Source organism: Lytechinus variegatus, chromosome 15 (genome assembly GCF_018143015.1).
Source record: "Lytechinus variegatus isolate NC3 chromosome 15, Lvar_3.0, whole genome shotgun sequence".
In the NCBI taxonomy this organism is placed as follows: domain Eukaryota; kingdom Metazoa; phylum Echinodermata; class Echinoidea; order Temnopleuroida; family Toxopneustidae; genus Lytechinus; species Lytechinus variegatus.
This window is the reverse complement of record NC_054754.1, coordinates 3,080,586-3,105,647: the sequence shown is the minus strand read 5'-3', so window position 1 is coordinate 3,105,647 and position 25,062 is coordinate 3,080,586. Positions and strand designations below refer to the sequence as shown.

The 25,062-nt window shown below is 34.1% G+C and overlaps 1 protein-coding gene across 2 annotated transcripts in view; it reads right to left on the bottom strand.

Moving 5' to 3' along the window:
• The window catches only part of LOC121429185 (collagen alpha-1(V) chain-like), a 60,899-nt gene that overhangs the window by 2,934 nt on the left and 32,903 nt on the right, over positions 1 to 25,062 (bottom strand). The window contains exons 30-60 of one of the 2 annotated variants that reach the window (XM_041626127.1): positions 24,604 to 24,711; positions 23,884 to 23,973; positions 22,908 to 22,961; positions 22,266 to 22,319; positions 21,676 to 21,729; positions 21,058 to 21,111; positions 20,318 to 20,425; positions 18,825 to 18,878; positions 18,170 to 18,277; positions 17,542 to 17,595; positions 17,095 to 17,148; positions 16,518 to 16,571; positions 15,808 to 15,861; positions 14,906 to 15,013; positions 14,478 to 14,531; positions 13,957 to 14,010; positions 13,405 to 13,458; positions 12,281 to 12,388; positions 11,551 to 11,604; positions 11,152 to 11,205; positions 9,896 to 9,949; positions 9,149 to 9,256; positions 7,833 to 7,886; positions 7,202 to 7,273; positions 6,655 to 6,672; positions 6,170 to 6,190; positions 5,303 to 5,783; positions 4,884 to 4,996; positions 4,010 to 4,039; positions 1,465 to 1,533; positions 17 to 232 (exon numbers count right to left, since the gene is read on the bottom strand). In XM_041626127.1, the coding sequence (XP_041482061.1) occupies positions 17 to 232; positions 1,465 to 1,533; positions 4,010 to 4,039; positions 4,884 to 4,996; positions 5,303 to 5,783; positions 6,170 to 6,190; positions 6,655 to 6,672; positions 7,202 to 7,273; positions 7,833 to 7,886; positions 9,149 to 9,256; positions 9,896 to 9,949; positions 11,152 to 11,205; positions 11,551 to 11,604; positions 12,281 to 12,388; positions 13,405 to 13,458; positions 13,957 to 14,010; positions 14,478 to 14,531; positions 14,906 to 15,013; positions 15,808 to 15,861; positions 16,518 to 16,571; positions 17,095 to 17,148; positions 17,542 to 17,595; positions 18,170 to 18,277; positions 18,825 to 18,878; positions 20,318 to 20,425; positions 21,058 to 21,111; positions 21,676 to 21,729; positions 22,266 to 22,319; positions 22,908 to 22,961; positions 23,884 to 23,973; positions 24,604 to 24,711 (2,622 nt within the window). The remainder of the gene's footprint in view (positions 1 to 16; positions 233 to 1,464; positions 1,534 to 4,009; positions 4,040 to 4,883; positions 4,997 to 5,302; positions 5,784 to 6,169; positions 6,191 to 6,654; positions 6,673 to 7,201; positions 7,274 to 7,832; positions 7,887 to 9,148; positions 9,257 to 9,895; positions 9,950 to 11,151; positions 11,206 to 11,550; positions 11,605 to 12,280; positions 12,389 to 13,404; positions 13,459 to 13,956; positions 14,011 to 14,477; positions 14,532 to 14,905; positions 15,014 to 15,807; positions 15,862 to 16,517; positions 16,572 to 17,094; positions 17,149 to 17,541; positions 17,596 to 18,169; positions 18,278 to 18,824; positions 18,879 to 20,317; positions 20,426 to 21,057; positions 21,112 to 21,675; positions 21,730 to 22,265; positions 22,320 to 22,907; positions 22,962 to 23,883; positions 23,974 to 24,603; positions 24,712 to 25,062) is intronic. The other variant, XM_041626128.1, reaches the window with a different exon arrangement.

Below are 25,062 nucleotides of genomic sequence, written 5' to 3'. Positions count from 1 at the left end.
ACAACAAGCAACCTACCTGACACTCGTCTTTGATGACCTTTGGTTGGTTGAGGCCATCGAATGTGAACTCCTCGGAGTTGGCCGCGAGAAGCCTGAGGGCGTGATCGAAGCTGTCTTCCGCCTCATCGTACCACGCTACACTATTCACGCACTCGTATGTGAACTGCTGCGTTGCCTTGGAGCTGAGCAGACGTAGGAATGTCAGCTGGACAATACCTCCTTGATAGGAAAACTGCAAGAAAAAAACCCAACAATGTGTCATTCATAAATATTAAGCAATACAATACAGACTTATAAAAGCAATTGTCTTCAAATGCCAATCCTACTTTTGGATAAAGTTTTGTTTGAGAATGAAGCAATAATTTATGTTTGAATACTCATCTCATCTGATCTCCGTTCTATTTTTTTAAATTCAATTCTTTAATTCATTTCCATTCAAACATATTACAAAGTAATTTTAAATCATACACAAATTAACAGATTGGCATTGAAAGAAAAGCAGTATGAAAATAAAGAAAATGGAAATGAAAAGGAGATGTCCAATTAAGGGACCTAGTAAACTAAATGGTAATCATGGTAATGCTACAATAACTTTATTACTTCTGTTGAAATTGAAACAAAATATGAATTAGATTTGAATTGAACTTTATTCCATCAGTACTGGACAGGGGTGGAAATCTCCCCTAAAAGGTAATGGGGACAAGGGGCTGGAAAATTTGACAAGCAAAAAAAAAAAGGTTATCATCCTAAAAGTACGGTCATCTCGTAAAAAAATACACGTTTTATTTCGATTTTGAATGATGTATTCCTTACCATCATAAAAGACCTAAAATAGTGGGGGGGGGGACATTTGATATTGTGTCCGCCCTACTCTTTCGAGTAGGGGGGACACGTCCCACTTGGGATTTCCGCCCATGGTACTGGAAGCAATGCTGTTCCTATTCTATGAATGCATAACATCAAACATTTTCCACAATTTTAAAACCTTCATGGTAAAGTATACCAACTTTTTGAGTTCAATCTTCTTCATGTACAACACAAATATAAAGTCATATAGGCCAATAAAAAGTCTATAGAACATATTATGTGAATATGGGGACCAAGAACGAAGGAAAGTTCAGTCTGATACTGACTTTAAATTCAGTTAATTACAAAGAAAGAAACAAGTGAGAAACATGCAAGCCAGCGAACTGTTTTGGGTATGTATCTACAAAAACTCAAACTTTCTTTTCCTCATGGGTAGAGAGCGGCAAGAGGAGCAAAAAAGACATATCAAAGTTTGAGTAATCATCAATGTGGAAGATAAGTATTCATAAATTAGACACACAACAGTTTTGAGAGACCAACTATTGTGCAAAAACACTATGGCCCTTCAAATGGTGTTGCCTTATCCGGCTGGATCCTCGCCTGGCGGTAGACCCCATATTCCAAACCATCTAAAACACCCTAGATAAATTGACTGACCTCTTTTCCTCTTAAATTCTCCAGGAACCACTCTCCTGGAACTGCTTTTCGGAATCCTTTAGTATCCGTCTGCAATGGGTAAAAAAATGAAGACGCATGAATTCAACATTCTTTGAAGAATTCAGAGATAATCTTTATGCACCATCTATAAAGACAGGACTTCACAGCCAATATCATTTTTTGTGATGTACTGGTATTTTACAAGTTATATTGCATGCATATCCTAAATACACGTGACATCATTACTGTTGTGTTTTCAGACATGCTTGAGAATTAATAATGGACAGATACCTGTAAAGGAACATCCACATTGCTTTATCAGAAAAAGCAACCACTTAGTAAAATATTTGTATTTGTATCTTCACCCTCAATAGAAAACAGAAAAAGAACCAAACTATTATGTGCATTAGTAAGAAAAGTTTTTATTTGCAAAAAATCTTATTCTTACCTATGCATTTCATTTCAATCATGGCCTACATAGCCAGAGGCGAAAATCATGAAAATGACTGAAACACAGTAGAAATCAACAAAATAGATGGAATATGTGCAAGTGTAGAAAGTTTTGGTCCAGTTCGACTAAATATGCTCAACATGCATCACACATTTCGTTTTTAAATAACATGTTATCAAATTTCCAATGGTCACGCCATTGCTGACAAGGCAGCGTGGATGTTCCTAATGTTATTCTCGTGAAATGAAAAGAATTGTTATTATGATGAAATGAATACGAACTTTAAGAACTCTTAATACTTTTTGCTTAAACCCCCTGCACGTTCTTCTCCCTTTACAAAATACAGACAATGGTCCAAGAAAGAATTAATGTATTCAAGAAATTGTTGCTCATTATATCAAATTCATGATAGAGTCTTAGCAGTCTCTCTAAAACCTTATAAAATACATATCAAAGTCTGGTCCTAAAACAGAAGGAGACCTTAAAAAATTATGAATTCAATATTTCAAATCAAAGAAAAAATTATGGATTTCTTATAAGGTTAAAAATATACAATTTCTTTTTTAAAAACTGAAAATATGTCTTTGTCCTTGCCACTTTTAGTGGCAGCAGTTGGATGTCCCATATTGTATTTTACATTTTCAAAGCAATGCTTTACATCCAATACAGCTACTACTCAAACTACGTCACTTAGAACAGTGCCTTTTATTGTGTATGGTATTCTAGAAATATGTTGCACACACAACACTAAAACCAGCAAAAAATAAAAATGCCATTCAAGCATTGTCTAGGCCAGACTAAAAGCTGTTCGGAATTGCTGTTCTAAATAAATGATCGAACTAAGAATAATTTTCTATAAAATCTATAAAACATAAAATAGACAATTATAGAATCTTAAGATCACCTTTTCTTTAATAATCATTTAATGTATATGTTGTTTTTCTTTATTATCTGTGGAGATGATCAACAGTTATGTTTGGTATATTTTCATTGCCACAAGACGCAAGTTTAAATCAATTACAATGCTACCTTAATAATTTCACTAATTTCACAAAGAAAACTTCGCAACACTGAAAACATAAGTGCCATGCACTTAATACCTTAAAAACCAGCCACTGATTTTAAAGCGCACACACAAAAAGAGCAGAAGAAAAAAAATGCAGTGTTCACAATACAATTATTACTGAAGGTGATGCATCTGTTGTAACCTGCATAAAATGCCACTTTAGTCATTTGACATAATCATTTATATATTTCGTCTGTTTTGTGTTCCGTCTGTTTCTTTCTTTTCACAGAATATTAACAACGTATTGAATGTTTACTGACATATGAAGTGGGCAAAATCATGTTTAATGTCATATGTTGTCATGGTGGCCATCAAAATTCTGACTAAAATATTCTTTCATTAGACGGTCTGAAATAATAGACGGACAGTTGATCATATTTTTAAATCGTATACTATGTGTTAGTTATCAAGAGAGACACTGTAATAATTGTTTAATTATGTGTGATAACTTGTTAATTATGTGAATATCACACATGTGATAGTAATTAGTCAATGGATGGAAACAATCTCTGTTTCAATAAATTATACATCTTACAAAAGATGACAACATAAAAAGGCCTTAATTTTTTATGGATGTTAACATTCATATTCTAATAAACTATACTGCTTTGTTCATGACAGTCATATGTTGTTACAATCTTTCACTTGAATTAAACTTGTTTTACAACATAATGTAACAAATGCATGAAGTATTAGTCAATGTCCAAATAAATGGTTCAATAGGTGTATCCCAAAATCATTAAAGAAAAAAATAACTTGGAAGAGATTTCCTTACTTTGTTTGATGATGTCAAGAGGTGGTTTCACATTGATTCCAAAGAATAAATAGAGAATGAATTTCCCTACTCTTTGTAATATTGTAAGCATTGGAATCACACTTCAATAACTATTTATTTTACATTCAACAAACAAAGCTTAGAATAAGCGCAGAAAAAAATAGCTGAAGAATGCAATATGACACAAATACATGTAGACATAAAAAGAAACATAAAAAGAACATTGATATTAGAATTTGTAAGTACAAAATACCGAATTTTCTTCCGTGAAATTGTAGAACAGCTGTGGATAAATAAGACAAATGCAAGGGGAAAAAGCAGAAGAAATGCAAAAATGGTAATGGTTGTAAACACATACAAAATCTTGACAACATTACAAAATGATATATATATATCATCTAAAATAATGCTGGCTCTCTAAGCAATTACGATGAAGCTTGATAAACCGTACAAAATCCTAGATATCTATAATTAGGAATATGAAGTACTCGATTGAGAAGTTAGTAAAGATTACTGCGAATACTTGAATTTCTTCAGATATCATTAAGATGATTTTAAGGCTTTCAAGCATCTTGGAAATGTTTTTATCATGAACAAAAAATGTAAAAGGGAACGGAACGGCAAAGCTTGTAAAGAATGGGAACATTTTATCTATAATTGCAGGTTTAATGAGATGATCTTCAAATAAATGACACATGAAAAGCTTTACAAGCAAAACTAATTGAAAATTCCAAAAGATCAGACTAATGGCATTGTCAAATCATATAACTAAATAATATAATGCTTCAAGTTCAAAATAAAATGCTTTACTGTAGCTCGTTTCTAACTAAAAGTATCTTCGCATTTTAAAATAAAATGTCATGGGCATTAAATAGTATGATAATACAGCGTTGATTAATCAGCATAATATTAGATTCTCCTGCAGGTATTTTTGTGATCAATGACAAGAGACCTGAGCAATGTTTCAATAAATTGTAGGCGGTTTCCCAGCATGTAATTAAAAGCAGGGGTTGGCAAAGGGAAAGCACTTCTAGCGAATAGATTCTAAAGCAGCTGCTTTGAATTATTGACTGAGGACAACAAGAATGAAAAAAAAAGGACGATGAGTTGCACCTATTTCAACTTACATGACTGGTAGTGTTGTCGGGGGCTAGGCAGGTATCTCCGCCAGCCGTCATATTACAGAAAGCATAGAATGCGTCATCAGGACAACCTTCATTAGGATCAATCCAGTAATAACCTGTCAAAAAAAATCATACAAAGAAAATATTCATACCCACACACCAAAAATGCAATTCAACACTTTGACTTTCAATGCTTGTAGGATATCTATGCGAAACTTTTTAAAGAAGATACTTGAATCATATGTTGAGATAACCTGCAACCAAATAGCACTGGAAAGGGTGCCTGTCTACTGAGGGGGGAGGGGGGGGGGGGGGGATGGAGGAAGATGATGCTAGGAAAGGAAAAGGGGTTATCTTAAGGAAATCAGTCATAAATGATGTCAGGAGGGGGTCAATGGGTCATCTTAATCGGCTCTACTGACCATCTTGAGTCTTCGGATGGCACATAAGAAGATCCTTGCAGGTACGAGCAGGGTTATCCTTGGTTCCATTTGGTTTCTTGATGCCCTCAACATCTGTCTGCAGCTGATCGAGTGATGAAAAGAGGACCTCCATGGCTTTGACGTAGGGGAGAGGGAGTTCATCAAAGCCAGGCACATATCTGAAAGGCATATCGGGTAGATCATCGATACCCTGCATACCGTTACCCAGAAGCTCGTCGATGGGCAGGAAGTCATTGTCTGATGGTAGATCATTGGGATCCACCTGTCGCTTTCTCCTCTTGGTGCCCCCGAAGGGGTTGGAACTGGAGGCGGACAAGGGAACATTGCTGCTGCCAGCTTCGAAGGTTTGGTCTCCGTCTGTCGAGGCGCCAGCTCCAGCACCTCCAAAACCAGCGCCAAAGTCTGGATACATATCTGGACGGAGTGTGAGCATGCCACGGTCCAACATGGCTTGGAGATACTGCATAGAAAGATCATAATAACAATAATAATCCGCTTTTATATAGCGCTTAATACATCGGAATGACATGTCTAAGCGCTTTACAGATATATTACCCAAGTCATCGGATTCAATCAGTCATTCCCGCACACAATGTATGCACATCCTCCACTCCCTGGGAGTATTCCAGTCAGTTGCCAGTGAGGCGCACACAGTACTGGAAAAACTACAATGACTTTCACATCCTACTGGGTGTGATAATGACAAATTCAAACCGACCCCTTTATGATTTCAACTGCATTGTTAATGTCTTATGACAAGCAATATAAATAATAGTATGATCATCATTACTAAGCCATTGAAAAGCAACAAATCTACCCAAAATGCCTAAAAATATCAAATGTTACCTCTGCTGTTGCCGGCGGTCCCTGTTTAGAGAAAAGAGAAACAGAAATGGAAATATGAAATTTAACACATTGATGTATAATTAAATGCTTAATAAAAAATCTGAAATGCAGACGTAAATTTTTTTACACAACTGGTGGTCCCTGTTTATATAAAAGAGAAACAGAAATAGAAAGATAGAATGCAATACATTATTGTATAAATTAATGCTAAATAAACAATCTGAAATACAGACATATCAATTTTACACAACTTTAATTACAACAGGCCAGAGGTACAGATACAATAATGTATCAATTATCCAAACACATCAAATAGAGATTCATTCAACGTTATTAAATGGCAAGTATCTCATGATAATTTTCATTCTTCAAATTCCAAAGAAAGGGGGAGAGAGAAAAAAAGAGAAAGAGAGGGAAAACAGATGACAGAGAAAGAAGACGAAGGGAAGGGGGAATAAATTCCCAATTTAACAATAAATACTTACAGGTTGTCCAGGAGAACCCTGTGTAAATGGAGAGAAGGAGAAGGAAGAACATGAAAATTGAGACATTAATACATCAACATGAAAAATAAGTAAACACATAGTTTTTTTTCTTATGAAGTGATTCATATTAGTTTTGAAATAAGGAAAATTACCCTTCCTCAACTCCTATGTTACAAAGCCATTGGTGGCACAAGGACGATTCTTTTTTTTTTCGGTACATTATCCTTATGGTACATGACACATCTCTATGAAGCTTATTTGATGCACCTCAGAACATGTTCCAGTCACGCGTGTAGTCCTGCATAACTTTACAAACTGCTTTATGAAACACCCATCTGAACTGTCATAAATGCAAGCTCACCACCCAAGTGAAATGTATCTACTACCATCACTGCTCTTTTGAATGGGAATGCCCATATAGTTTGTGTTTATCAAGGTTTAATGACAAATAATGTGCAGACAATGATTAAAAGAAAGTATGGTTGAATATGGGGGGGTGTTGGTTGATTTATGGGTCTAATGTGGTAGGAGGATGGATTATACATACCGGTAATCCCCTATCTCCTTTGATACCAAAGTCTCCTCGCTCTCCCTTGGGACCAGGTAATCCGTCTCTACCCTGTCAATAAATAGAAGGAACACACCAATTATATTTTGTGATGATAGTAATGACCATGAAGAGCAACTCTCTGTAGATTATTTGAAGAAGGCAAACATCCAATCTTCAACACACAGTACTTAAACGATTGCCACGAAAGACAGATCTAAATTCTATCATATTAACAACAATAATACCATCACTATGAATATATGTACTAATGATAATCTAAATAACAATTACAGAGAAATACAGAATATTATCGTGATGACACTGCAACAGTAATAACCAGTATCTACAATATTGTATTCATGGCATTACGTATGGTATTGTTGCACATTAAAAAGTCAAATCACAATAAAAAAAAAGAAAATTTATTCAAGTGTAAATCAACTATCCAGGAATGGTTTTCTTAATCAAACTATGGCTTTGATTCTATGAGACTTTAAACCCCAGAGATTCGCAGATTTTAAAGAAAGCTAAGAAAGAATGTAATTTGTAAAAATTATTTGTGTATCTCCATTTAAAAAGCAGATCATATTAGTAAAAGAGGGAATATTAGTTTTTTATGTTTACTTACTGGAAGACCGGGTGGACCTTCTGGTCCCATGACACCACGAGGACCTTCAGAACCCTACAAATAAAAACAGAACAATATGAATGAATGAATTTATTATCCAATGCAATGATAATACAAATTTTACAAGTTTACAGACAATAATTTATGAATACATAGAAAAGCAAGGATAATAGGAACCAGAAAATAGCATGGATGCTAGTCAAGTCTGGCCCCTTCTAGTCTAGATAGATAGAAACATGTTTTTAAGAATGAAAATCGTGAGTCTACTAGTACACGCTAGCAATGACTACATAACAATTTAACAAAATTAGTTAACAGTATTTACATATGAAAGATATCTAGATGATAAAAAATATAGATGGTATCAAAATTCATTTTTCCAACAGATGTTCGACAATAGCTTTACGAAAACTTGATCTTGATGGTTTCTTTCTAATTTTGGTTGGTAGCTCATTCCAAGAAGTTGTGCCTACATAGGATAAACACTCTTTTCCCAAGCTTGTCCTAACTTTTGGTACATACAGGTTATCGTCTTCCTTTTGCCTTGTATTATATCTATGTTTAATCAGTGAACAATATTGCAGCAGTGAATGTGGCAAATTTGTATTAATTAGATCGTACATAAAACTACAGATAGTAAAGAGTATGCTTGTCAAGTATCTTAAGAACCCTGAATAATGGTGCTGATCTTGTCATATATGTACTGAATGTTATCGCACGCACTGCCATTTTTTGAATTAATAATATAGAATATGCTGGAGATCAGTAATTCCTGCATCAATAGGCATAACATATCACAATTATGGAAAGAAAAAAATGAAGTTACTGTGTTCCAAATCATAGTATGCAATATTTATATCGCACTTAATACAAAGTTTGTAAGTGCTGCATACTATCGGCAAAACTTTAGTATGACTACACTGATCGGGCAATCGAGCATTCAAGAAATCCCTTCCTACCAGGTACCCATTTACTACACCTGGGTAGAGAGTGGCAAATGAAGATTAACGCCTTGCAAGAGGACACAATTGCCATGGCAGGGTTTGAACCCTACACCTTGTGGCTCAAAGTCCAGAGGCTTATCCAATGAGTCACAACACCTGTACTTGACAAAATGATTAGACTGGGTCAGCCTTAATAAGGTTTACTCCTTTTTGGGTGTTATCGTCTCTGGCTACACACTTTATTTCTGTTACTTTTACATATGTGTCATGATTGTACTCTTACGCTATATCATATTGCTTGTTTTTTGTGCTGAGATAAATAAATTGAATTGAAATTGAATTGAAATTGAAAAAAATTGAAAAAATGCTTACAGGGTCTCCCTTAGGTCCTACTGGACCTGACTCTCCTTGACTTCCCTTGTCTCCCTTCTCTCCCATAGGTCCAACATCTCCTGTTCTTCCAAGGAATCCACGATCTCCCTGTTAATTCAGAAAAAAAAATTAACTGTATTTGAACAATATGTTTGAGATTAATATTTCCCTTGTAATTAGCAATAAAAATGCTGGAAATCAATTATTTCTATATTAAATAGCAAAATATATCAAAATTATGAAATAAAAAAAAAATGTTAGGACCAATTTCTACAGTCCCTCAAAGAAAAAGTGAGCTCCCTGTTATTAATACATAACGTTTTAAACATATTTGAACAAAACAGAACAAATTGTTGGAGATCAGTAATTCCTGCATCAATAGGCATAATATATCAAAATTATGGGGAAAAAAATTATAGTGTTCCAAATGTATGATGTGGTCTTAGAATTAGACATAATCTCTGGTCTAACGTTATGATTGATAACCGATTGAGACATAAATCATTTCATGTTCAATATTTCAGCTCAATCAACAGCAACTTCATTCTTAACTCTTTGGGAAGGATAAATATTATGGCTGTCGTCATATTAAAGAAGAAAGAAAATATAATTGACATCAGATACAAAAAATGTAAAGAAAATTTTGATATTTTTTTGCTTCCAATGATTTAAGCCTAGAGTTAGACCATGGTCTTAATTAATCTGGATTACAGAATATGGGCCAAAATGACACTAATATCAATTTACCTTAGGTCCTACTGGACCTGGGTCACCTTGGGGTCCTGAAGGTCCTTGGATTCCCTGAAAAAAGAAGAAAATACAAAGCATCACCAAATTAACCTTTTATCAAAATTTTGACATCTTAAGTTGACCTAATGCTTCTGATCATCAAGAGTAAAGAGTTCATATGTCCTTCAAAAATTGTTGGCATCTGGACTCGTCTTACAAAATTTGAATCCTTATTGACAATGAAGAGAGTTGATGAAACCATGTCCTTATTCATATAGATAGGAAGAATACAAATCGTACAATATATATAATGTTAAAATGCTAAGCATCCAATACTCAAACATTCCTCATTAAAAAAAATATCAGTAGCCTATTACCAAAATGGACAACATTAAATGCACATGGACGAGACAAAAGGAATTTAAGAAAATTGCATTACAAAAATACAGTAATAGAGGCCGTTCTCATTATGCTTTCTACTGGAAGCCGATTCAGGAAACCAGTTTGGAAGATCGCTTTGATAGCATTCCTACTTAATCACACGAAAGTGGTTTTCAATATCACTTATCGTAAAGCGCTCTTGTTGCTATGGAAACGCTCTCAGTGGGGTGACACGTTTCGCGCAAAACCGCAGCATGGTCATTCTACACCTGTCGTGTGGAGTAGCGCGCTCAAAATGTGCGAAGATCGCTTCCCGAAGAAAGGTTGTGTCCTCACTTACGCTAAAACCAGTTTAACGAAGCAAAGCGATCTTGAAAACTACATCGCGAGGTGGTTTTCCAAACTGGTTTAGAAGATCGCTTCGACTGTTCTCACTACACATTAAAACTAGTTTCCAGTAAACTAGTTTTATGAGAATAGTGAGAACAGCCTCCTATACTACAACGAAACACTTAGTGTCAGTGGCAGACCGTGACCCTGAGGAGACAAAGCATTGGGGGGGGGGAGCACTGCATTGTTTGTGTGAATACTATCACCATATACAAAATTCTCTATAACACAAATCTAATTCATTAATCTATATTGTGTCACATTTGAAGGTTGGCATCATAAAAAATGTTTTTTTTTGTAAACCTATATTAAATATGTAACATCAAAATATATTAGGGTGTTTCTTTCACACATACAAGATAGAATTTTAAACACAAATAAACAAACATTTATAGTTATATAATATATATCCATGTAGCACCTAATTGGTGAATTTGAGTTGGGGGTATCCCAATACTGTCCTTAAATTATCTTCTAATATGTATTTGGCTATCATTACTTACAACTTGACCTTGTGCTCCGGGCGCTCCTGGGGGTCCTGGTTCTCCTGGGTTGCCCTAGATACAAGAAAAATAGGTAAGAGACAACATGAGAAACAGAGAGAACAGGAAATACAAACATGATCATACAAGAGGAGACTTAAGAAAAGGATACAAAGAAGGAAAACAAGTATATGCAAGAAGAAAAATAAATATCCTTACGGTTTATTTGTGAAGTATGTAGGTTCAATCTCCTCTTTAATTTTTTAAATATTTCTGCGTTTTCTAGATAATGTGAAATGCTGTGGAAGGCTATTGGTTTTAAAACTGGGTAATAATATTGGAAGCACATTGAGACCAATTTACCATAACGAAATATGAGCTATATAAGAACTATTTATTATTTTTCTTTGCTATGCTTACCTCTGGTCCAGGGAGACCTCTCAATCCTGGCGGGCCTTGAGGACCTTGTGGACCCTGTCAAAAATAAGACAAAAAAATAAAATCAATAAATGAGAGTAAAAAACATTACCAATCAATATGTCTTATCACTCATGAAAGAGTATTCATGTAGACCTGTATCAATCTTCAATTCATTTTAAAAGAGAAGAAAACTACTTAATGCAGGCTGTAGAAATAGGAATTATTCAAAAAATTTCACAGAATAGGAACACCTGGGTTCAAATGGCAATTTTCCTGTCCCCAATATTGGAATATTCATATTCTAAAGGAACAGATGGTATGATATTGGGCAATACTGTATGCAAGTGAACTGATTATTAACCAGACATCTTCACCATGTCCTGTAATTGCATGTTATTTGTAATTAAAACAAATAAATCAAACACTGGCAATAACCTGATTCCATATAAGAGCAGTTGATAAAGAAAAGGTATTATATAAAAGAAATAATGCCTTTACAAGTTTATAAGACGACTTTACTTTCAAATATAATAACAAACTAAAGTAATTCTATTGTTGAATAGCGTTCCTTAAATTTACAATTATGTTACATATGATATTTTGTCTCAATATATTTTGACTTCGTTATGTTGTGTTTATCATACAACATACAACTGTGAAATGGAAATCAATAAATTAAATTATATCAAAACACTAAAAAGATGAAGCCGAAATATCAAATTGGACTTACATTTTCACCAGCTGGACCAGGATCTCCACGTAGACCAGGTGGACCATCTTCACCGGGATCTCCCTTTGGACCTTCCCTTCCAGGTGGACCTTGCGAACCAGGGGTACCCTGATAACAAAGATTGGAACATTCCAGAGTGATTAATGAACTAAATTCTCATTTTCATTTCTTAATTTCCTTAAATTTTTCCATAAACAAACAAAGAAGCAGCCTCCTCCATTTCCATCCTGTTCATGTAATAATCTTGATCATAAATTTAGTACATGGAGATTCAAAACATATTTTCTTGCTTATAATTTGTATGTCACAAATTGCAACAAATTGCAATTGTTGGAGATGGAAATAAACAAAATGAAATGAAAAATACAGAGTTGTGTACCAAAATATTGATTGGTATTAAAGAGACACTTGAAAAAACGTGACGTTAATTTGAACAAAATAATGAGAAAAGCTGTTTTATATGACATATTGATTAAAAAAGATTGTAGGGGTTGTCAATATAAGTTTAGCTTGTACACATGGCAGCCCTGGATCAGAAAGATATATAGTATTTACAAAAACAACTAATGTAATTTGATACACACACAGTATCAAAGGAATAGTTCAGAGTATGCATGGTATGTATGTGCTTAAAAGTAATGAAACATTTATTGACTTATATCAGATGATGAACCTTATCAGTACTTGTCATGAAGTGCAATCTCTCTAAAAAGTAAATTGTTTCATAATTCTCTTTTTAATTGTTTACTTACATACACTTTATGGTATTACAGAATCCATATAATTTATTTACAATTAGTTATCGGTTGTAATTTATAATGCAGGAAAGAGAAATGCCTATAGAACCTAAGTACTTTAGGAACTGGAAGTAAATTAGCACAATACTTGTAAGAAGGAAGTGATATATTTTTCTTTAAATAAGGTAGACTATCAAACAGATCTTGATATCAAGATCTTAAATATCTGTCAAACTGGTTTATTGAAATGAAATAGAGTAATGCACTATTTCATTTCTTGTTGGGAAGCAATGTTAGATATTTTGTTTTATCAGTTCATATGGCAAAATACAAATTTGCAGAACTAAAAGGACATATATCTACGAAGCAGGGAAAGTAATGTCATACCGGTCTTCCACGTGGTCCTGGTCTGCCTGCATCTCCTGGCAATCCTTGTAGACCCTAAAGAAATAGTAATACAATACAATCTTATCAAAACTGAAAAAGGATTTCCCATTATCATCATTGGTACTGTTACAATGAACTTCATTAAAGGCCTAGTTTTCATGACTATTATTAGTCACTAATATCGTTCAAAAAAATATTTTCGCAACCTTAATCTCTATCTAGGCAACTATCCCTTTTTGGTATAAAAACTACTAGTACTTCTTAAGCATGGAATGGGCTAAAGATATTACCTTTGTCTGTAGGTCTCTGATATTATCATATTAAAAAAAAGAGAGTGCTCAGACTGCCATTTTAAAATAAGGAAATAAACACAGTAACATGAGTGGGTGCTAGTTAACTGAAAAAATTCCCAAATCAAATTTTCACAGAGTGCCAATCATTCCATGGCTAACACACTTTTGTAAGGTGGGAATTCTTGATAATATTCAGGGAATTCACATTGCTAACTTGTTATAAAAGCTATACACATCCTATGAGAAAAAAAACACTTACAATTGGTCCTGGGTCTCCATCTGATCCTGATGCTCCTGGCTCTCCAATACCTCCCTACAAATAAAAAAAAACATAAAAATATATACCTTATTACTTGAATGGACGACAAACATAGTATAATACACAATACATAGATAAAATAATAGAATAATGAGAATTATGTACCATTTCTGTAATAACGATGATACTACTCCTATAAAAATAGTAAAAAGCTACTATAATGTAATATTAACATCAATTAGATTCAATAGAGAGAGGGAGAGAGCATGAGAACAATAACAAGAAAAAGCAGCTCGATTAATCTGTTTGATTTAGCACAATTATTTATGCCATGTGAACATATTTTCTTTCCTTTGTGAGAACATGAGAGTTTGTAGAATGTCCAAAACAAAATCTGAAATTTTACATCTTTCAGAGTTACATAACCTCCATTGGAAAAAAAACTATTAAGCAAAGATATTTTGGGAAGAAACACTATTTTTTTTTCTCGTATGCAAGTTTATTTTGTCTCAGCTACTCACGGGTATTCCTTCTGGTCCTGGCAGACCAATTTCTCCTGGGAATCCAAGTGGACCCTGTAAAGAGAAGAAAACAAAATTATCAGAAAATGTAAATGAGTATGTGAAGCAAATGGTCTTTGTTTGAAAATTCAATAAGTCTTGATGACAGCACATGATACTCATTAAATTAATAATTTCTTGCTAAACCTTGGGGAAAATTATTACAATATTCATAATCTAAAACAATGAGGATAAACAGCAGATGGGACTCTAAAAACGACATAATTACACATCTGACAGCCTAATATAATTTTCTTTTTAAGGATTTGATGATGAATTGCAAAACGGGGAAAAGAGCAGAAAAATGCAACACAAACAAATTATAATATTGTGAATCACATTGTTCAAATAATTTTATTATGAAACTTTTAAGGAAAGTTTCCACATACCTGGTTTCCTTTGGGTCCCATTGGTCCTTCAATACCACGTGGTCCTGGGTTACCGGGAACACCAGTAGAACCAGGTTCACCCTTTGGTCCTGGATCACCTTTGAAGCCCTACAAGAAATAATTCAAAGTTAGAAATCGAATTGGAGAAAGAAAATAAATCACGTACATGTATTCCTTAGAAGTCGACATTCATACCCTCTAAGTTATAAGTGAAATAAGAGCCAGGAAATGTTGAAAAATCGCACATACATTTTCATTGAACAAAATGTTATTCATTCACCTTGGGAACGGTCAACCACGAAAGGCTCAAAGAGCTTCAGATGAGTGGTCCAGAGGAGCATTTCATGAAAGAAAGACAATGATTTTCACTGACGATTACAAGCAAATGAAATCCTTGCATTTGATTGGCATAGAGCAAATTAGTTAGTGGACATCACTGGCTGTTTGCTTCATTAACTATTTCCCAGGCAATTCCAATGTATCCCACCGCTGCCACCAAATGTAATTTTTCACTCAAAGACGATTTCATTTTGAGTTATTAATTAGATTTATAATGTGATCCATGTATGGTGCAAAATATCATAGACATACATCCTACCACTGTCATAGAAAATGGCACATATTAGACAGAGAGTATATAATTTTTATATATCCCACGGACACCACCAATGATATTTTAATTATTTTTAATGAATTCATTTTACAATTGGCTGATTGTGTTTAACTCTATAGAAATCATGAACCTACATACTATTGAAGATGAATTTTCATTTCCATAAATCTCCTACTGAAGACGTCTTTGATGTTACAAATACACTATACATTCAATTCCATAAAAGATTTTAAAATAATATCCTGATGGAGTTATTGGACCATCTTGAGTAAAGAATTCAGAAACTTACCCTTGGTCCATCTCTGCCTGTTCTTCCTGGTGGACCTGGGTCTCCTTTGTCTCCCTAGAAAAGTGAAAAAAAAAAGATAATAAATAAACACCACATAACCATACAAAAATTAACAGAGCTCCTAATAACCTATGCCAAATATGTTTCACAGGGATACTTTAAGGTCCACTAGATATAGATTTATCAATGGATGGAATATTAATATAACATTTGGATAAAACTTGGGCCACTGAAGAATGGGTATGATAAATATCACTGAGCTCAAAAGTCTGTTGAAATTTTCCAGTAAAAATGGAACGAGTAGACTTGTTACCATTCATTGGAAGATATTCTCAATGAATTTTAGATTTATCAGATGCACAAAACTTTTGCACAAATTAGACAACATTTGAAGTGTTAAAAGAGTTACAAAAGACGATTAAAATGGTGATGTCAACGAATTGGCATTTGTCCCGAGGCCGAAGTGTGTTAGGTTGACATAAGCATCATCAACATTGTACATTATCATTGCTTTTTTATCTTATGAGTATAATAGCTTTCCTGGTATCTCAACTGCTATGCTTACTGATTAATTCTTATTCTTTGCCATCGATTCTTCTTTCGGTAGAGTATTTCTGTAATATTTCAATTCCAATCCACAGTATAATGCGATGAGGGAAAAGTTGTCAACCTGCATGGAAAAGAATAGCCCTAATGATATGGATTCTTACCTTCAATCCAGGTGATCCGTTGTCTCCACGAGGACCTGGTGCACCTCCGACACCCTGAAACCAAACAATCATAAAATATTTTAAGTGAAAAGGAATGTGTCAGACACGTACATAAGATATTCTGCAAAATGATTGCAATTATCCCAAGAATGCTAATTATCTTATTGGCAATGTTATAAAGAATGTGAGCTGTCTCTTTCTAAAAAAATGTAGGATAGTATATTAATGATATAAGGAGGATTAAACTTTTCAAAAAAATATGAGATCTATTTATCAGCCTGCAAAATATATATGCAACAACAACAAAAAACCTAGAGTTATCGACAGCTAAAGAGGTACAAATTCAATTTATTTCCCATTAGCTATGAACCAAACAAAAAAAACTTAATTACATGGCTTGTGCATATCTAAATACAAAGTTCAATATTCTCTTTAAGCTTGGAATGTTAGCTATAGAGTAACTAGTAACTGAAAATCTCCTCTGAATAGAAAATTTGTACACATAGATACATACCTGCAGAGCACATGCTTTTCAGGTTTGTCACATGGTAAATCATGTGATCAAGAGAAAACTCACCTGACTTCCTGGGGATCCACGTTTACCTGGGACACCCTGTGGACCTGGAGCTCCCTGCAAAGATACAAGAAATAACATAAATGCATCACAGAATCTTCAGTAAATCCAAAGCAACACTTCATCTATATAAGCAGATTTTCATGCCGAAAGAAAGGCAAATAAAAAATATCAAATGTGACTCCAAAATGCAAGCTTTTTTACTGGTTTAAAATAAAGTATCATTTGATTGTCATTAGGTACATATGATCATCAGACCAGGAAAAACAGGTTTCCCTGTAACACTTCCAATGTTTCATTAACATAGAGCACATGGAAGTCCTTAACTAGCGCACATGTGTGGGGGGGGGATTATGCAAAAATTTGAAGGGGGGGGGGTCAAGGTTTTGTCCAACCTATGTTTTAAACCGAAATAGGGCTGTTTGTGAGAAGACGTGATGAGGTACTTACGGTTAGACCGGAATCCCCTGTTTCTCCCTTGGTACCTGCAGGTCCAGGCATACCCTACAAATGAAATAAACAGAGAAATGAAGAAATACATATTATTGTTGAAAGTTTCAATGACATTAATCAGAAATGTAAAAGACAATCAAAGCTTAAATGAAATAGGCGACTTCCTTGTCTGCGATCTTCATTAATTTTAAGAAAATAAACATGAATATCTTTTGTAGAATAAGTTATATCTGTGTAATATGATTATAATAATGCTAATGTATTGAGATGCAGCTGCCATGTGTTCAGAAAAGAAGAACCATGGACCTGGTATATATGTCAACATAAACTTGATATTGAATTTGATAAAGTCATGATTGTAAAATGGTCAGAATGTTTATCTATGTATCTCTTACTAAGTTTCATCGTTCAAAATGTATTACGATAGATATACTGCTATGTAAAAGTAGATTTATTACTATCATTATTAATGACATTGAGGAAAGGTAATTGAAGAAATTGAGGCTGTGGATAAAAAAATTAGTAAGATGGATATTCTTATTAAGAAATAGAAAAAAATCTGTAAACCAAACTAGTAAAATTGATATATTTATAAAATATGTGAGATTTTTTCTTCTGTTTTTACCTGTAGACCGATAGGTCCTGGAGCACCTGGGTTTCCTGCTGACCCTTCTTCTCCCTTCGGTCCACGGGGTCCTGACTGTCCAGGGATACCTTGTTCTCCATCATCTCCCTAAGCAACATAACAGATAAAAAGACTTTCATTTCACTTGCAAAAACAGAATACAATAATACCTCATTTCATACTTCCAAATATAAGATTATTCTCACCAGATAAAGTTATCATCAGCACACCTCTTGGTATTTTCAAATATTTACTCAACTAAATTCAAATTATTATTGATAAGACCTACATGTGCAGTCATTTTATTTCATGACCTCCAATATCCATGAGTATATCTTATTTTCATATTGATTTCTCATAACTTGTTTCTCATAATTTGACTTATACTATGGACATGATACCCTGATCAAGTTGTTAGATGTTTGCTTTTTAATTGAGTGAGAAGCACAGGTCCCAGCCTATTATACTATGGCGAATTTCGGATGACTACTTGTCAAAGCCAACAACTTCATAGAACAGTCAGCAGGAATTAAGAGTATTATATGACAAATATTACAGAGGAATGACTCAAAGAAACTAGACTAGGAACAAGAGAGATGCATCATAAAGGCAAGAGGATGTGGAAGAGAATTGAAATAATGAAGAAATTTCTTACTGGTGGTCCTGACTCTCCGAGGGGTCCTCTTTCACCTGGTGGACCAGGTGGGCCCTGAAAAAAGAAAACGAAATGGAGAAGTAGAAGATTGCCTATTATAATTTACACAGGCGTGGATGGCCTGATCATTCCTCATCATATATTGCAAGGAAATCCTTGAACACCACTCAATTTCAAATCGCATATCACAATTTCCCCAACAGTATTCATCTCATGCTGGAATATTCTATGGTAAATTTTTACTATCCAGGACAACTAAAATATGGCTTAAGTTAAAAAAAAGAAAAAACAAACAAAGTCATTGGGATGTTTGACCTATAAACCTACATACTTTTCAGGAAGCAAAGAAGCCACTAGTAGCTCTTGTATTTCTGCTGCTTGTAGTAACCTACCTCTAGAATTTTGACCCCCAAATGAAGTTCAAATTGTCATTCATGTACATGTACAAACAATAAAGCTGCTGAATTATACAGACAGCATTTCCATAAGTGATAAGAAAAACAATTAGAATACCTTGAGGATGAACCTAAAAAGGAGAAGCTTGTTATCAATCACAAAATCATGATCAAAAGACATTGAAAATTCTGCCGATGCAATATCATTACAGGATTTTATCTAAAAGATATATTTCATTTATACTACAATTTGCTTTAAGTATATGCTAATTGGCATGATTTAAAATCACAAATCTTTGACTCTAATAATTCTCAAACAATCTTCAAAGTAACATTAAAACTTGCAATCAATGTTCCTTTTCATTATCTATTTAGTTGTTTTTGTTGCGAGGATATGGATTTACGTTTCAGATTTTTGTTTCTTTTACACATAATAAATTCGTACAAAAGCACTTTTTCATAAATTGGTTATTTTCAACAGGAACAGTTCAGCCTCATGTACAAAGTGGAACTGGAATTTTGGACATCGATTTCCATTAAGAACTTGGAAATCCTTGCTTGGGATCACATCCCACCGCTGCCACCATTACTACCACAGTCACACTGATGAAACTAACTCCAGACCAACAAAAACTACTATGTCATTTCCAATGACATAACTTTGCTTGATATTGAGTCTGCTATGTCAGTGTGACTGTAACATAATTTAGATTATATTCTGTATCTTTATAACTACTTTAATTGGATAATGTACACTTTAAAGTATAAGTACGAATAAGTAGGAATCTATCACACATTATGATGATAAAATTCTTGCAAAATACCAACTAATCCTGGAGTAAATTAGCAAGTGCAGTAAAAGGACCTGGGATATCTTATTGAGTGAAATAAGCTTTAGTCAATTAAGTTTGAGCTCATTCATTCACCGGCATATGATATGACAGCTTTGTTCATAGTAAATTCATAGTACAATATTACAATGTGTATTTCACAGATTGATAAAAGCTAGAAAAGAACATTATTGCACTAAAATGTGCTATACAAAATCAATAACTGAACCAAATAGACTTTATAAGAATGTTCAGAAGGTTAACTCACTCCTTCGCCACGCTCTCCCTTTGTTCCCTTGATTCCGATGGGTCCACTGTCTCCCCTTTCTCCTTCAGGACCCTGTGGGCCCGGCTGACCAATGGGTCCAGGGGGTCCCTGTATGGAAAAGAAAATCATTGCTTGACCATTTTATGTTGACAAATTCATCAAACAACAGTAGTTTTGTTTGGATAAGAGTCTGATTTATGCTGATTCTATGTTAAAATCATGTCTTCAAGATTTTTATTTTTTTAAGGCTTTTGATCATTAAAATAAAATGGGATAGCATGAAATGTTTATTATGTGTATCAGACAATCTGTCTTAAATGAGTCTATTGCTGGCAATGTATTTGATTTTTCTCTCAAGGCCAATTGATATTATTCACACATTAATACCATCTGACAAAGGAGCATGTCGTAAACACATTTAAAGATGCCTAGAGTTGCTTTTACTTCAGAAATCAATTTCAGTTCCAATATCCATGCTCAGTGTTTCAAGATTTCTAAGCAAAGTAGTGATTCATTAACAAGAAAAAAATCAAAATCATCTTTTTGATTATAAATCAGAGAAGAAATCAATATAAATATCAAATTTCTAATCATGCATTCAACAGAATTCTGCAGCAAGTTCAATGTACACTCATTTCTTGGAAATTCAACCACCCACAGTTATTACTGATTACCAACGTCTTAACCGACTGAAAATCAATCAAGGATTGCTTAATTAACAGGTAGTATGGAAAACTTACTCTTGGACCCGGCAGACCATCTCGACCAGCAGGTCCCATAGGACCCTCCTCTCCCTGCAAAATAAAAAGATATATCATTAATATTCATCAATCCATTCATATATTCAAATGTTTAAAAAAGAAAGATATGGGAATTAGATCAAGGAAATAGTGCCATGTGATACCAGTGAAGTTTTATGAATACTGAAGGAATTTATAACATTTGTTGCTATTGAATATTCCAACTTTAATTTTAGCTACATTAAAAAAAATAATGATTATAATTGGACCACTTATACTAATACTTCACATACTAATTTCAGCTAACAGGAAACTGTGCAAATGGCTGGTACTAACGGTAATGACCAGTTCGATTAACCACTCGCGGTTTTAAGATGATGATTTAGTGAATAAGATGATCTACATTCCTACTCTATGAAACATATAATATAAGACACATAATTTGGTTCTTGCATTAGAATAATTACACACACTCACTGTCTTTGAAATCATCCAAACTCCATTGGTTATGTCTCAGGTAGGCTAGAACTGTGCTAGAATTGCTCCAAAGACACTTTGTACATGTAATTATTAATATCATTTGCATGATTAATAACCAACTAATATACTAATACTTACAGCATCACCCCTTTCTCCTGAAGGTCCAATCGATCCTTGATCTCCTGGTCGACCCTATCAGAATTGAAATGAATAAAATTTAATTCAGTTGGTTGAACTGGATTTAAATTTGAATACATTTGAATTGAAATTGAATTTAACAATTACCAGAAATACAGCAAAATCATCAGAAAGCTATGTACTTTCAAAATTATGTTACCATTATAACATACTAAACATAAATCTAAGTTTGTAAGCTAATGAATATTCATGTATTTAAGTTAAATACAAACTGAATTTCAACTGAATTCAAATACTCAATAAAATCTGGTATATCTTTACATCGAAAACTAATCCAAGACTGAATTGCTCTCATTTTAGGAAACCTGACAATGACAGCTGACCTTCCTAATAACCTTCAGATCATTTAAACTGTCAGTAAGTAATCATTTACTTGTCTCCATTTCCAAGAGATGAATATTCATAAAAAGCCAAATGAATTGACTTTGTTAATGAAAGAAATATTTAATGTAAAACACTATTTATATATTCAATATAGAACCTGAAAGGTTTAACCATACAATAAAGAGTAGAGAAAGGGGTACACTTACCGGTAGACCAACACCTCCTGGTGGTCCTGGGGGTCCAAGCTGACCTTGCACACCCTACAATCACGAAACAAAAGCCAGAAACATTTTTAGTGAGATAGCATCAAAGAAATTACACAATATCTTGAATATTTGGAATTAAATTTGCATAGGTGTGAAGACCAAAAAACAAAGGTTTAACTTAACTTGTTTGAGTATGTGGGTGATGTGCATCTACTTTTTTTCTAACTTTCATTTTATATTTGTTTGAAATTAAACAGGTACATATACCAAACCCAAGTGAGTAAATTAAAGATACCGTATTTTTTTAAAAGTTCAATGAAATTCCTTGTCATGATCACATAGTTGTATATGCCTTGAAACAATATTTTCTCCCAAATACCATAATAAGATACCATGTTTACGTAGTATATATATATCGGAAACACATGGATAATCAGGAAAATTCTTTGCTGCATTATGGAATTTGATTCATGTCAAAGTTATGTATGCATAGAATGAATCCAGATCTACATTACGTCATAATCCAACAAAAGTAGCAGTAAATGCCATTGCAAATGGCCAGATAAAATTTACATTACATTGGTTCTACAATTGTTTATTAAACAATGCTTATATGAATTAAACTGATTAATTTTTACTTACCGGTGGTCCTGGTGGTCCAGGAGGTCCGTCCTCTCCCTTCATTCCTTCAATACCCTGCAAAAAAAGAGATAAAAATGTAATGTCAAATACGAAACAAGAAAAATAATGATAAATAAACTTTTGATGAAAAGAAATATTAATGCCCAAGTATACTTTTAATAATTTAAATATCCCAGTACACAAAACTGTTTATTTAATGATAAGCAACAATTTGAAATGCCATAACTTAATTTACATCAGATTTCTTGAAATTTGCAGCATTATGTTGATTCAATGGTACCCTATATGTTAAAATCAACTATTGTTGTGGAGGAATTCCCCCTTCAAGAGCTGACACGATAGGTCAGAAGATTCTTGATAGCTATACATAACAGTCTAGGAAGCTTAAAGGTAAATGCTAGTTTTGGTAACGATATCAAAATGAGTTCGTACAGAATCCAATGAAATGACCACCAAAGTGTCTGTTTGTATAAATAAAACGCATGTGCCAAAGGATTCTGGAAGAAATTGTGTAATTGCTGAGAAATCAGCAAATAAGCACAGGATTCGGGTAGAGCGTCGGGTCCGACGCTCTAAGCAATAATTATACATTGTCCCACGTGCGCTTATCTGTGTTGGGGATCTTTGGTGTGAACATTTTTCAGCGTAGATTTCAAGATTTCACAAAGTTCAGTTAATTAAACTGTACCAGATCAGACCCTTGCTGATATACTATCCATTAAGCCTTGTTTTGCAGACTTTCTCATGAAATCAGTGTTTACTGCAATTACTGGAATTTCTCTTTAAAATTAATGCATATAATCATAACCATAGTACCTGGTGAGTAATTCATGAAGAGTCCTGTAAGTGATTTTCACGCAGTAATTTCCCTTTTGCCAATCAGATACAAGGATTTCAATGGCTTATAACAATAAATCACTGACAGATCTCTGCATGAAATGCTCCTTTGGTGAAAATGCCCCAAAATGCCTCTTACCTGCTCTCCTCTCAATCCACGTTCTCCTGAGAAACCTCGTGTTCCTTCGGGCCCTTGAAGACCTGGTGGACCAACGGGACCAGGTGGACCCTGAAAAAGACCAGTGATAAGGGTAAAGTGAAATTATATTAATAATAATAATAGGCATTTATATAGCGCCATCTATCTAGAAATATTCTATTCAGAGGCACGTTGTTATTATTATTACCCCGGCTTTACTTTACTCATACAAACTAGAAATATCACCTTTCCTAAGAAAACCCCTTAAATTTACAGCAAAGGTTCCATTGAAGAGTAAATTTCAGTTTTCAGGTTCAGTTTATTTCCCATCTTTCATAACAAAAATAAAAACAGTCAGAGATCAGTGCTATAATTCTCAACCAATCAAAAACGAACCATGTTACTAAAATTGTCAGAGCTGACTACTTTCTATATCTTCGTGGGGGGGTGGAGGGTGGTAGGGTTTGTGTTTCACAAAGATTTTAGTGTGACTTAGAGTCATATTTTAATTCTGACATGCACATGATATGTGAAATGCAATCGTTTTTATTAATATGCACATGTCCTCATAGCATGATTTGACCAATGCGGTCATGCCTTTTATACCGTACACAAGTGGGGATGTAAGTGAAACTATAATGCACGGTTAAATCTTTGTTAAATATCCTCCTGGAGTGATGAACCTTAGCAGACTGGAAGAGTGAAAAGAGTTTGTCTTACCTGTGGACCTGTAAGTCCATCGTTTCCAGGAAGACCAGCCTCACCAGGGCTACCTGGAGGTCCAGGGAATCCAGTTGGTCCTGTTGATCCTGGCTCTCCTGGTGGACCCTATCAAACAAAGCATAATCAAAATAATAATAATAATAACACATTTATTTAGCGCTTTATATATTGTTTTCTCAGCACTTTACGTATAATTATCATTACCCCGGGCATCAGATAATGACATGTCCTCACACAAATAATGCACTTTCTCCACTCCCTGGGGAGCATTTCAACAAGAGTTCAAAACTCATTTGCTAGGTATACTACATAGTTTTTGCATCCCATTGGCTATCCATTTAATTTGTTGGTGGAGAATGGCAAAGTATGAATTAATGCCTTGTGTGATTCAAACATTACTCTCTCATTTCAAGGTGAGAGTCACAACTGCTACACAATGATGCATCCTCATATCAG